We start from the raw sequence: 13,910 nt of genomic DNA, 5'->3' as shown, positions 1-13,910 counted from the left end.
TGCTGCGATGGGGAGGACACCCAGCATACTTTCTGCTGTCACTCTGGTTTTTTGTCTCTTCCTGTTGTGAGGCCACATCTGACAAAGAACTGCTGGAGCTACAGAAGAGAACCAGTAAAGCTGTTTATTCATGATACTGATACTGTACACTAACTGGATGATATGTACATTGTTATTTACAACATTGCCATGGTTGCAAAGCTGGATCACTGTGCTAGAGACTGGTGTGTATGGAAGGGGAAGTCACGGTGGTGACTGTAGGCTGACTAAGCACCTGTGACGTATGTACCCTTGTGTTTTGTTCACCTGGTTTTGTTGTGATGTTTTGATAAAGCTGGTGATATTCTACATTTTCCTGCAGGTGGATCACAGATTTCCTGTCTGACAGGAAGCAGCACGTGAAGCTGGGGAAACACGTCTCAGACTCGCGGACGATCAGCACCGGCTCCCCTCAAGGCTGTGTTCTTTCTCCTCTACTCTTCTCCCTGTACACCAACAGCTGCACCTCCAGTCACCAGTCCATCAAGCTCCTGAAGTTTGCGGACGACACCACCCTCATCGGACTCATCTCTGGTGAGGATGAGTCTGCCTACAGGTGGGAGATTGACCATCTGGTGACCTGGTGCAACAACAGCAACAACCTGGAGCTTAACGCTTCAAAGACAGTGGAGATGGTTGTAGACTTCAGGAAGAGCGCAGCCCCACCCGCCCCCATCACCCTGTGTGACTCTCCAGTGGACACTGTGGAGTCCTTCCGTTTCCTGGGCTCCATCATCAGCCAGGACCTCCGGTGGGAGCTGAACATCAGCTCCCTCATCAAGAAAGCCCAACAGAGGATGTACTTCCTGAGGCAGCTGAGGAAGTTTAACCTGCCACAAACAATGCTGGTTCACTTCTACACCGCCATCATAGAGTCCATCCTCACCTCCTCCATCACCGTCTGATACGCTGCTGCCTCCACCAAGGACAGACGCAGACTGCAGCGTATCATCCGCTCTGCAGAGAGGGTGATCGGCTGCAACCTCCCATCTCTTCAGGACCTGTACTCCTCCAGGACCCTGAGGAGAGCAGGGAAGATCGCTGCCGACCCCTCCCACCCCGGACACCATCTGTTCGACCCCCTCCCCTCTGGCAGGAGGCTGCGGTCCATCAGGACCAAAACCTCCCGCCACAAAAACAGTTTCTTCCCCTCTGCAGTCAACCTGACAAACTTACATCACCCCTGTCCCCCCTGCGTTACATTAACGCACCCACCCCCTACTGGACACTTTACCTGGACACTTTACTTTATTCTGGTCACTGCACTGTTGTTATTTATCTTATCTTATTTTTTATTTTATTTATTTTATTCTTATTCTTATTTTAGCTTTTATATTCTACTTATTTGTTATCAAACAATAGCACCTTCAGACCACAGCAAATTCCTTGTAATGTATGTTACTTGGCAATAAACAGTTTCTGATTCTGATTCTGATTCTGATCATCAGGTCAAAATCTTAATTTGTCTAATACTTTGGTCTGGACCAAATACCTGCAAAACTGATGACTTTCCCATCAGCCTCAGCTGTAGTTTGTGTTTAGTGCTAAAAAGCAAATGTTAGCATGCTATCATGCTAAACTACAATGTGTAGGCAATTAGCTCAAAGCCCCACTGTGCCTTTAAGTACAGCTTCACAGAGCCGCTATAATGGCTGTAGGCTCGTAGTCTTGTTTCTTGTTAGCTGTCTCTCCTCAATACTTTCCGACATCCGCGGCCTGTCTGTTGGTCTCAGTCTGAAGGCCGTTCATTCCAAGACGTAAATCCTCAAAAACGGTCACAAATATGGACATTCACTTTTAAAATAGGCTAAATCATTTCCCAAAACGACTGGGCATTGTAGTTTTTAGCAAATATTAGTGCAACAGGAGTAAATAGTGCTCTTGTGGGGAACAACTATCAGCTGTGGATTTGTCATGATATTATAGTATTTATGAACATCAAGGTTATTGTAATGAAAGATGTCCATCCAACGGGCTCAGTGGTGTGTTTTCAATAGTTTTTGGGCAACAATGGCTTCCCAGAAAATACAGAATAAATTCAAGTCCACTGACTAATGGACTGTGGCTCCAACGTGAAAATAGGGAGCAACACCATCAAAGCTTTTTTTCTTTTTCCGGGGTCTGAGCTTGGAGGATGGTTGATGACTTCTACAAATACCACCACTGTTGTCGAGGTTTCTCTGAGAAAAAACGATAAACCCCTCCTCTCTCGTAATACACTGTCCGTCCACATAACCAAGAGGGATAACTACAATACTGAGTGCATATCCTGTTTATGATCATGTTTTCCTCTTCACAAGTTAATCAAAGCATCTTTTCAGTCCAGCTGAAGCTCAAGGTTTTTTCAAAGTCACATACACTGAAGTAAACAGTTAAATCTGACCGAAAATGATTTACTGAAATGTAAAAAGTTCTTTTGAAGTAGACATTAGAAACCCTCTCTTTTGATCCCAAAAAGGCACAGTTCAAGCCTCTGGCACGACAGCAGACCAGGGTACAATGAAACCACATTTTATTATGGGGCTTTTCTCTGTACTGGTCCACACCCCTGCCAGGATAATAGCTTGGCCCCTCACCGCTGCCGTGATTGTGAATGCGAACGCTGAGTTTCTCCATTAAGGAACAAAAACTCTAAAACGTGAACAAGGCTTCAACATGCGCTTCAAGGTCGTTTTTTCCCTACGCCTAAAAAATGACTTTGATAGGGCATTTTCAGCAACAAAATCAGCCTTCTCCACATATCAAATGAATGGTTAACAAACTTTTTCAGGTTCTTGCTCCACTCGCTCAACGAGCCCATTCAGTTACCCATTCAAGATCAAAAGCATTTTGATCACTTTCCTGAGAATTTCCCCTCACAATTAATCTGGCAGTTAGTGTTACATTGTTCATTGATCGTTGGTACTCTCCTGGATTATTTCCTTTTGAAAGAAGGTCTCCCATTATTTTTTTCACAGCTTCCAAAGAGAGCCCCAGAACAATAGACAATGACGAGAAGAAAGTCAGGAGGCGAAGAATGCAGCTGATTGTATCTTTATCAGTCGCCATTTCAGTCTGCAAACTGAATTAACCACATTGTATTCTTCTTGAATCACCTTTTGTCCTAACAAAACAGCATATTATTAACACAAACATATGGGCTCAAGATTTCTCAAAAACTCCAAACTCCAATACTGTAAATACTGCAATACTTAATAATACATGGAAGCAATGTTAAAGTTTTTATTCCAGTTCATAACACGAATAACGTACAAAATAGTAATATAATAGTGGTATGAAATATTTACAATTGTTAAAATAATGTGGCAATAAAAAAAAATACATCATTACAAAAAGTGCTTTTCATCATTGGATGTTGATTTAAATTATGATACTTGTACTCTGCCATTTGAAGTGCAATAACATTAAAGTGAGTTCTCTTTTTCCCCTCGTCGACTCAGAGAGGCACTGCTACAATTTGTTGGCACGTCCTTCCTGGATCACAGATGCTCTTCAACAGATAGGCATGGTTCCATTTGCAGAGCTGGTGTTAACAAGAGATGAAGAGAAAACAGTTCAGGTTGAGCTTCATTCACACAGTGGTGCAAAAAAAGGAACACAGCACGCCATTCATGCTTTTTCGGCTTCATTTGTAATATCTATTTCATGTTCCCACTTAAAAACTGTATGTTAGCTTTTTTACTGGGAAATAAGTGGACATGTATAATACAACAATCATTCAATATGTTTTTTAGACGTATTTTGGCTGTTTTAAGGCAATTGCTCTTGATAACAGTAAAAACACAGGAATTGACAGGTACCTCAGTCAAGCAGGTAATCTAAAGATTTTGGAACTGTAATAACTCCGGCTTCAGGTCTTCTCTGGTGTCATATGAGCTACAGTGCCATCAAATAAGGAATGTGTGTCAGAATTGTTGCATTTTTATGTTAAAATTGTATTAGTTCACCAAATGGTGTTTTATTGCATACTTAATTAGCATTCCGCAATGTTAAGCGGCATTCAGACCAAATCCGGCGTTGCAGCGAAAACGGCAGTCCTCCCATTCATTTTGAATGAGGGTAGTATGTTTAAGCTGTGGTAACTGCAGGGGGGCCCGAAAAAAAACGCAGCTTTTAGGGAAATGCAACCCGACATCACGGATCACATCAGAAGACACCCACGAAAAGAAGAACCTTGTTTACATTTTACCGAAAGTAAATGTGTGTTTTTAAATCTGTTGATGGGGACAGACAATCAGCCCGGGTCAGGTTCTTCTTCTTCTTCTCTTTTGTTGTTTGCTATTAAGTGCATTTCCGCCAACCTCTGGATTGGGTGTTAAAGTTAACAACATGACGTCACACAAACAGGCAACGTAGTGTCACTCCCACATCGCCTGCGTTTAATCGCCGCAGCCGCCGGATTCGGTCTGAATGCAGCCTTAGTGTTAGTCATTGCAACTCTGAGAGAATAATGCTTTTTTAAATAAGCTTTAACTGTGGCTTAATGCAATATGTGAAGCTTGCATATAATTATAGTTTATGAGAGATTCATGTTTAAGGAAAGTTTATCTGGTTGAATCTGAGCTTTCTGGTTTATCTGGCTTACAAGTGAATTTTACAAGATGAATATCAAGTTGTTGTTTCGCAGTTAAAATCTTTAAGTGAATAAAAGGTTGTCGCAAAAGTCACAAAATATGCCAGCCTGTTTCTGCATGGCTTCCTGTACAGTTCATTTATTGTTAAACATGATTATTAAAGACATCCTGATTCATTCCGGCCTGAAGGGATTTATTTCCTGACGCTGGTTTTCATGTCACAACCGGTTATATTAAAGGATTTCCTGTTGACGTCCCTCATTCCTCAGCACAAGTCTGTACGCAGACATCTCGATTTCCTTAAACAGTTCAAAGACTAAAAAGCAATGAAGAGTCTGAACCTGCTGCAGAGTTACCTACTTTGAAGCTACTGCATAATTCACTGCATGCTGTATTTGCTCACAGAGTTACATGCTAATATTGGCCTGTATGTTACTGTGCATTTAAGAGCAGAAAGTTCAAAAAGAAAAAGAAAAGCAACAGAAGGATAAAAAGATTAAAACATTGGATCTCACCCTTTTCTCTTCAGAAGAAACTTGTGTAAAAAGAGAGCAACTACACAAACAACTGTAAAGGAAATACATAAAAATGATTATTTTTGTATTTCAACTGCAAACGTTTGTGTGAGGTCCAAAGAGAAAAGTTTGTACATTACCTAGTGAAACGCATATCACGCTGACTATAACAGGCATATATCCTGAAAGACACATGCAAAGTTAAATGCAGGGCATAAATAATCACCCATGTTAACATCTTGATAGGACTGGGGCTCACTAATAACTCACCAATATCCTTGTTAGTATCTACAGCCCCATCATGCTTGTCTGTAAGTATAAAACAGTATTATTAGTATGCAAGTTATTTCAACTACTGAACTGACTCAGGCTGCATCAGAAACATTAGCAGCACATACGGTCTGTCACGAACTGACTCATTTACTGATTTAAAGCCACTATGTGTACGACTTTTTGTTGATCATAGCATCTTTCTTTCAAATTACTTTGCTTGTGAATGTTTTTGCATATAGAAAAAGTCGTGCATTGCTTTGACGCCATTCATCTCAATTCCCTCCATGTTGGATCAGTGAGGGGGAAGAAGATCAAAAACATGAGTATATTAACTGGGACAGGGACTGAGGGAAGGAGACACAATATTAAATGACAGTAAAAACATTATTATCTGCTTTGCAAACAATAAAAATTACAAGGCAAACTTGACATTTTGGGAAATATGCTCATTGGCTTTCTGGTAGAGTTAAATGAGAAGATTGATACCACTCTCATATGTGTCTGTTAAATATGAAGCTATGGCCATAAAGACTGGAAACAGGGGGAAACAGCTAGCCAGACAAAATCCTTTGAAACTCACTAATTAACGTTATATTTCATTTGTTTAATGTGCAAAAAAACAAAGTGTGAAAACACAAAAACCTATTTTACGAGGGGGGGGGGGTTATGTGCTGGGCTTCCTGGAGTCTCCGCTGGTTGCCTGGCAACTACTCAGAGCCAAGAAATAGCTCAGCACAGCAAATTGTTGTTTGACACTGTTCTTCTAACTCTCTGCCAGGAAAGGAAATACGTTGTTTTCCCAAAATGCCGAACTGTTTAGTTAAATTTGTTAGTTCAAGTAATTCTAGGAAATGTTTAGACAGGCAACTAAATAACTAAGACTTCCATTCAGTGAACTATGAACACATGTATGCTCTATCTGACCTGTCTGATGGTTTAGTCACACTGATGACAACACTCATTCTCCTTGTAAATGGTTTTATATATGTAAAGTGTAGCACAGGAGTTATATTTTTACTACTGTGCTATCTACCCATTATGACCAGTTTCAAAGTATTAGATCCAGTGTTTGACATGCAGAAGTCCAGGTATGATGGCCTGGTATTACAATTTTTTTTCATCCCACAGTGATGACAAAACAAATCTTTCTTCCCTGCACTGAAACACGCAGGTAAGACACAAATCACACAAAGCTTAGAAGTCTACAGTTGTCTAATGTCTAGAGGTACATTATATTCCTCCAGCGATTGCTTGGGAAGCATCTGCTCATGGGAGGTACAATAGAAATCCAACAGAACAGAAGTCTGTTATTAAATTTAAGCTTGTAATCATGCAACTTCCAAATGGAGAGAAGATTCAAACTTGACTGCTTTTTCATTAAATTGTGCAATACCTTGAAATGAAGTTGATGTTGCTGATGTTACACTGGTTGTGGCAGCGTTATCCTCAGCTGACAAAATGTTTCTGCCACCTTTGAACAGAACGATCAGAATTATTCTTCATTCTCCTTTTGGACGGGATAAAAGTGACTCGCCAAGCTGAGAAGCCATTTCTGAGATGCACGCAGGAAGCACATAAGGCATTCATGCTGCCAAGTGCTGTGCCTAAAAGGTTTTAAACTTAATTACATGCTGATCGGCTTGCTCTGAGACAGTTTTCTGTACCTTGTAATGAAGGTGAGACAGTTGGTGTTGCACTGGTTGTGACATGTTTATCTCTGTGAGCTGTGGGTGTGCCAGACGAATCTGTAGAAGTGGACGCTTCTGTGAAAATAATCATTGCTGTCAAAATATTTATGCCACTTATAAATGAAAGTCTTCTCAATATACTGGACTCCTTGTAGTGACGGAGGTAGAGTAAGAATAACTGAAAATGTGTCAATTATCATCTTTATATTCTTCAGCGTAAAAACATTAGAATAAAATATTTCTATACCTTGTGCTTGGGGTGTAGACGTTGGTTGTACCATTTCTGTTGTAATTACAGCTTCTGTTGTCACACCTATGAGTAAGAACGCTACTGAATTTATATGGAGTTAAAATAAATATTGTTCATCAGCCACTGATGAGACTGCTGATGGAGCATGCATGTACGAATGTTATCTCTGCCAGAAAGACGCAATGCAAGTTCTGCCTGTGTTAGACCTTGATTGAAGTACAGTATGATCCGTTGATCAATAATGGATACTCCTCGATTAGACATTTTCTATTTAAATCAGTTGCTACAGTTGTCAAGATGCCATCTATGCACTCCTGATCGCTGATAAACATTATAAGTAGGCTAATAAGAGGAAAACAACCTTTTGTTTTCTCGTGATGACGGGTTGATTATCTCGTTATCTTGAGATAACAAAATAATTAACTTGTGATCTCGAGATAAAAAAAAGAATTGCAAGCACGGCCATGCTTGGCTTCTGTAGCATTGAGATATTTCACCACTATCTTGTAGAAAACTACATGTCAATGTTTTAGCTGAAAGACAATTTTGACCAATGACCAACTCTTTAGAGAAAGCTTGCTCTTCAGTTAATACACTGTTAAGGAGAGTATTAGTGTGGCAGTTAGTAAACAAACAGCTTGGAGTGAGCACAGGCATGTATGGTGAAAAGAAAAATATTGTAAAGCTTGAATACTGCTTCATAAAAGAGCCAGGAGACGAGTGTGCAGAGAAGGGTTTAAGTGATGATGTTTAAACTTGCCAGCAGTAGTGTACTCAAGGCTGAGTGTCCTCGGTGACACCATAGCAACGCCTACAGTATGTGCAATGTATTGGGCGCTTGAACGTACGCTGCAAACTCGCTACTGATATTGAAGCCTCTGCTTAAGGCAAATTAAGTATTGGGAAATTACTGAAAGACCACGTCTGTGGTTTTGCATGTTTTAGCCTGTTAACTACAAATCATGCACACATCATAACAGAGGTTTTCTGACTGAGTTATTACATTCCAGACAGCCCTTAAATTTACTTCACTGTGACAATCAACTTGCCTCGTCAGGACATTCACAGCACTTTGTTGTTCATGTTCTTGGTTTTATTTTCAGACAATGCTTTTCACCATCTTACTCACATATTTGATGTCTGACCTTTGCTCACAACTGCTTTATAAATGGTAAATGGCTGCATTAATATAGCGCTTTTAACCAAAGCACAAACAATTTTGCCTCTCATTCACAGACACAATTCATTTCCTGCATTCTGGTAACTTTTTATGCACGTAAATAACCACAAAACCTACCTAACAGCAACTCAACTTGGGGCGGAATTGTCTTTGAAAAGGCGAACACAAAATTCAGGCGCCGGACAACAATGTTATTTACTGTATTGGGGAGGACAAGTACAAGTCCCCCCAATCCCTACGCCTATGGTCCCGACTCCTCTCCCATTTCTGCACATCTTTCAAAATTCAGCCAATGAAGTGCTTTGAAGCAATGATCAAATATGGATCTGCCCATACCTCCTTAGCCACAGATATCAAAGGGATATCATACAGTGTTGAGATAACTGACTGAAAATAAAGGCAACAAAGCTGATTTCCATATTGCAGTGAAATGAATAGAAAACTTTGCCTGAAATCTATCCACAAATGTATTGCATGATTTGAAAATGGTCCGCAGTAATGTAAAGAGTGTTAAAACATGCAAAACTACATGTGTGGTCCTTAAATAACTTCAACAATACTTGATATGCATTAAGCTTAGTCCACCTCAGCCTGCCTCTCATCAACGTAAACAGCAAGCTGTTGAGTAAAACACATGGACGGAGTGTGCTTACCTTTGCATTCAGGAGGCTGAGAATTGTATTCACCAGTTTCACTGCAAACAATGCTGTCATTCCCAATGAGGGTGTGTCCTTCATTACAGATGTACTGTATGATTTCTCCATATTTTGGGTAATCTTGAGAATCCCACAAGCTTCTGCCGTTGGTCACTTCATCCGGTTTATCACATGTCACAACTGAGGAATCACACAAACTCTTATCACAAAATAATGTAGATTCAAAACAAATATCCATATTGTTGTCATATGAACCGTGCTACATGCTGACTGACAGAGAGAAGAGGAAAACCACAAGAACAGTCTGGAAACAGAGGAAGAAGAACAACTTCAAAACGACAGAAAAAAGCACTGCTCCATAAGTCGTAATGTGTTAAAACAACTCGTGCAGAGAGAAACAGAGGTTGTTTTGTTGTTGGATTGTACCCAAAAAAACTATTGTTTTTGGTTGTGGCATCAAGAAATACAAAATAAGAGACATTTACTTTCACACTTGGCTCTTCCACTCCACCCTGTCGCATAGCACTGTTTGAAGCTTGATCCGCTAACCTGGTAACTGTTGAAAGATGAAGGAGAATAAAGCAGGGCTGTTTATTTAAGGAGGAATACATGCTGCGTAGCCACGACTATGTAATGCAATGGGAATGTAATTTCAACATTGAAACTCGATTTTTACAGAGTTCAGTCAAGAACTATGTATCAACAGCTCTCTCAATGTTGGCCAAGTTTCTAATCAGTGAAACCATGATGTAACTCTTTCTGGCCACAGCTCTGTTTGTCTTTCAAGACTTTTTCCATAAGTGAATCCACCTTGACTTCAGTCGTCTAGTTCAACTTGCCAGCAGCACTGTCTGGTACACAACTGTTGGCAGCACAGCAAACAGATACTTCATGGTTTGTATGTACATGAACATGACAACAATCTACTGAGGGCTCCCTTTGTGTTGTCACTGGAGCTGCTCCATGCCGACACTTCTCAAAATAGGTAGACATAACTATTTATTTTCAGATGTAATTCCACCAGATAGCAATTAGATTTTAGATGTAATGTATACTCACCCTTTATCACAAACTACACTTATTACAGCACCAAACAGGGTACCAGCGCTGGTGTTAAAGCTCATATTCGGCTGAGATTTAGGGAGACCACAGTCCTTCTCTGTAATAAAAAAACAAAAAAAAAGAGAACATTGCTGTTGGACTTTTTTTGCCAGGACATTAACCTCAAAATAGCAGAATAATGACTGTTGGTGGTCAACAGTAGAAGACTGTGTCAGTAGTTACAATTAAAGCAGACAGGACTCACTTTTGCAGGTGAGATCTGGTTCAGCCCAATTCCCATCGGTGCAGGTTATAATCCCGGATCCACTTTCTCTAACGTATCCATTAGCACACTCTAAAGTGACTCGAGAACCTTCTGGAAAATCATTCATTAGAAGCGCTTCATTGGTTAAGACAATATTTACCGATCCCAGAGGTTTAGGACAGTCAGCTGGGGACAAAAGAGAAAGAAAGAGGCAACATCAACGGCAACATCTTTTTGTTTCAAAGGCATGATGATCCAGCTCCAGTCAATAAAACAGTGTTCCTGAACGCCTGTAATGTGATGAAATAAGTAAATAAATAAAGGTAATATCAGACTTATCATATAGTCATTTAGAGATTACACAGTGCATGTGAGAAAATGTGCGCTGGACTTTCAGTTTGTGAATGTCTAACTTGCACATGCAAAACACTTAATAACGTTATTATTGGTTAATAAATCATATACTAATGCTTTATGGTTCTAAAAGCTATCAATAGGAACAACACATGGTTGCCAGTTTTTTTTCTATTTGGTAATAATGCAGTTATAAATGTTGGTAATCCATTACTAAATACTCATGGGTTCAGCATCAAATCTGCTGTTATAGATGTTATTAAGTCATTAATAAAGGGCTTTTCATCCATCAAGTCTGCAGTTAAAATGGCTGTATAATTTAAGTTGTTGATGAAAGGATTCTGGACCAAGTAAGTGGGTCAACCAGTCGAAGACGTTTTCCATAATCTGGCACTTATTTACTGACTTATAACTGATCTATAAAGCATTATTTATAAATAAATAATAAAGCCATTAGTTACAACTTGTAACGCCTTTGTAAATAGTGGAATATCAGAAAATGGTGTGTCTGTGAAAGTGGTACATTTTTGTACAGTCTACAGTTTATATTGGCATCTTCATACTTACTGGAATTGTCTTATCTCTACATAAATCACAGGAATATTTCTAAAATATCCAGAGGAGTGCACTTCATGGCTCCTGTCTTGACAGCTCACCTAACAAAAACAATCCTACAATAGTCCCATAGAGACAAGAATGTAGCATTCAATGTTGGATTTATACACTCAGTGGCCACTTTATTAGGTACACCTGAACAATATATATATTTTTATTACTGAGGTCATAGTTAAAGGTCCCATTTATATACATTTATATACACCTCTGAATATAATGCAGTCCAGTACAACACCACCACTAACTATGACCTCAATGTCAACAAAAACTGAACATTAACAGTAGACTTTGTGGCAGAGCAGTTGTATTGGATTACATTAGACTGTACAGGTGTACCAGTTAGTCCCTTGACATTCAAAAAAGTTTTAAAATGACCAGTAGTGATACGACATTTCATAAAAGCTGACATTACAATGAGCGACAGCTGCTTTTCTGTGGAGTTGACAGTCAATGCAGGCTGCCTGTTCTTGCTGGAACTGTCATGTGACTCGGTACGTTGATAAATATTATCTCATTAACCAGACAGCGAGGCTGATGTTATACTGACCTGCTGCCTTCACGGCAAAGAGGTAAAGTAACAGCAGGCATTTGACTCTTCGCTGTCCACACGTGTACAGTAAAACTTCCATGGCGGGCTGAAGAGGGAGAGGAAGGATCCTGATCCTGATCCTGATCCTGATCCTGAGAGTATGTCAGTACAGCTCCTTCAGAGAAACGATGTGTAGAGACGCGACTCGCTCCGCTGCCGGTCCACAGTGATCCTGCCCCTGAACTCACCACCAGTCTATATTGTCTGCGGTCAAGTTAACTTCAATAGCCAGAATGACAGGAAGTGAGAAAAGAATTGCCTTCATAATAAAAGTAGAGAGTTCTCCCCGAGAAGCACGTGTTGATATTTAATCCTAATTAACACACTGCTGCCTAAAAGTAATATTTAGTTACAGATACTCTATTACATCTTACAATACATAATATTGATGCCTGTAGTAGGGTACACTTGTATGTTACATACCTGAATACAGTTGCATGCCTGTACATTACACAAGTATGCATGTGCATTTATAGATTAACCTACTAGTTAGAATTTTAGTTTAGTACGTTTTCATTGTCTTTTTTTAAAATCTATCTCTTTGTGTGTCTTTATGTTGTTTATTTTGTGATTCGTGTGTGAGTTGGCTGCTGTAACAATACAATTCCATCCATCCACCAATGGCCATGAACAATTTAACATCTTATTTTGAAAAGCAGGACGGGAAGTCTCGCTTTTGAAACTGTCTACCTTGACATTATATTTGTTCCAGCGTCAGGGCAGCACAGCAGGCACGGACAGAGGTTTCAGGGTGAGCAGAGACCAGTAAATAAAGTCGATGACATTTGAACAACTTAATGAAAAGATGCGAGTATTCTTTTTATGAGCAGGAAATAAACACAAACTCAAGTCTGTCCACCAGCTTGAGCAGCTCATAAGTCTCATCTCCTGTAAGAAGTGGAGCTGTCTGCCGAAGTGTTGTGGAGACATGATGGGTGTGTCCTGGAAAAAATGGGGTATTCCCTCTCGAAGTCCTCAAAGGGGGAAGCCTTCATTATGCTTCTCTGTTCTATTCTGTTGTATTATGGCACAGACTTAGACTTAGACTTAGACTTTATTTACACCCACAGGTTTGTAGTCTCACTGAGAGAGCACGATAAATCTCACATTAATTACATTTCAATATGAGTGCCATGGTAAATAATAACATGACCACCACAACAAAACATAATAATAATAATAATAATAATAATAATAATAATAATTCAACAAATATACAATAAATAAATTGGGGGTTGTGATAGTGAGGATTCAGATGTTTTTTTGTTGTCATTTACACATTACAGAGTCTGAGTCACATTCTAAGGTTTGGGTTGTCATGGTTACATTTTCTTAAACAAGAAAATTGCCTCACACACACTCTGGGGTAAATGCCAAGGAGTTCACTCCACCTTCCATTTTCAACCACAGACGTTTGTTGACAGGGGCGTTTGTCTCTTTCCTCCACCCAGAGTTGCCCGAGAAACCTGTCAACAAAAGCTAAGAAAGTGTAGTAACCGGTATCTGTACTCTGTAGTGAGTGTTTTTTTTTTTTAAAAACAGTGAGGAAACAGCAGGAGATGGGAGGCACATTACATCACTAAAAAAGGGAAAATGCCCCAGTACACTCCACCTGATGTAAAACCAATAAACTGTGACCTGTAAAAACTGTGTGCAGCACCTCATTTCCTTTTAAGGCGTTTAAAAATCTTGCATTAGTTGGTAACTAATGCAACGTCTCATGTTCAAAGCATCCAAAAGCTGTGGCATGGCCTGCCTTTCTTATCTCTCCAAACACCCCGTCCAAGTGAACGATCGACACCTCCCTTCTCAACAACCAAGCTAGAAAAATACATCTGCTTCTCTTCAAGTCTGATAATGGAGAAAAGTCC

At 39.8% G+C, this 13,910-nt stretch overlaps 1 protein-coding gene across 4 annotated transcripts; it reads right to left on the bottom strand.

The window, feature by feature from the left end:
* Positions 1–3,247: 3,247 nt before the first annotated feature.
* Positions 3,248–12,193, bottom strand: LOC139282368 (complement decay-accelerating factor). 4 transcript variants are annotated; one of them, XM_070902046.1, is made up of 13 exons: positions 11,998–12,193; positions 10,482–10,667; positions 10,235–10,334; positions 9,661–9,731; positions 9,173–9,355; positions 7,337–7,402; positions 7,066–7,164; positions 6,795–6,872; positions 5,399–5,437; positions 5,269–5,310; positions 5,129–5,180; positions 3,840–3,915; positions 3,248–3,562 (listed from the first exon to the last, which is right to left on the bottom strand). In XM_070902046.1, exons 1-12 carry the CDS (start codon positions 12,077–12,079, stop codon positions 3,858–3,860), a joined length of 1,056 nt encoding a protein of 351 aa, XP_070758147.1. In that variant the 5' UTR covers positions 12,080–12,193; the 3' UTR covers positions 3,248–3,562; positions 3,840–3,857. The 4 variants fall into 4 exon arrangements, with proteins under 4 accessions (XP_070758147.1, XP_070758148.1, XP_070758149.1 ...); XM_070902047.1 differs by having other exon boundaries at positions 7,066–7,146; XM_070902048.1 differs by lacking the exon at positions 3,840–3,915.
* Positions 12,194–13,910: the final 1,717 nt, after the last annotated feature.

This window comes from Enoplosus armatus, chromosome 3, assembly GCF_043641665.1.
Source record: "Enoplosus armatus isolate fEnoArm2 chromosome 3, fEnoArm2.hap1, whole genome shotgun sequence".
NCBI classification, from domain to species: domain Eukaryota; kingdom Metazoa; phylum Chordata; class Actinopteri; order Centrarchiformes; family Enoplosidae; genus Enoplosus; species Enoplosus armatus.
Note: the sequence above shows the minus strand (reverse complement) of the source record. Positions and strands in the feature narration are given on the sequence as shown.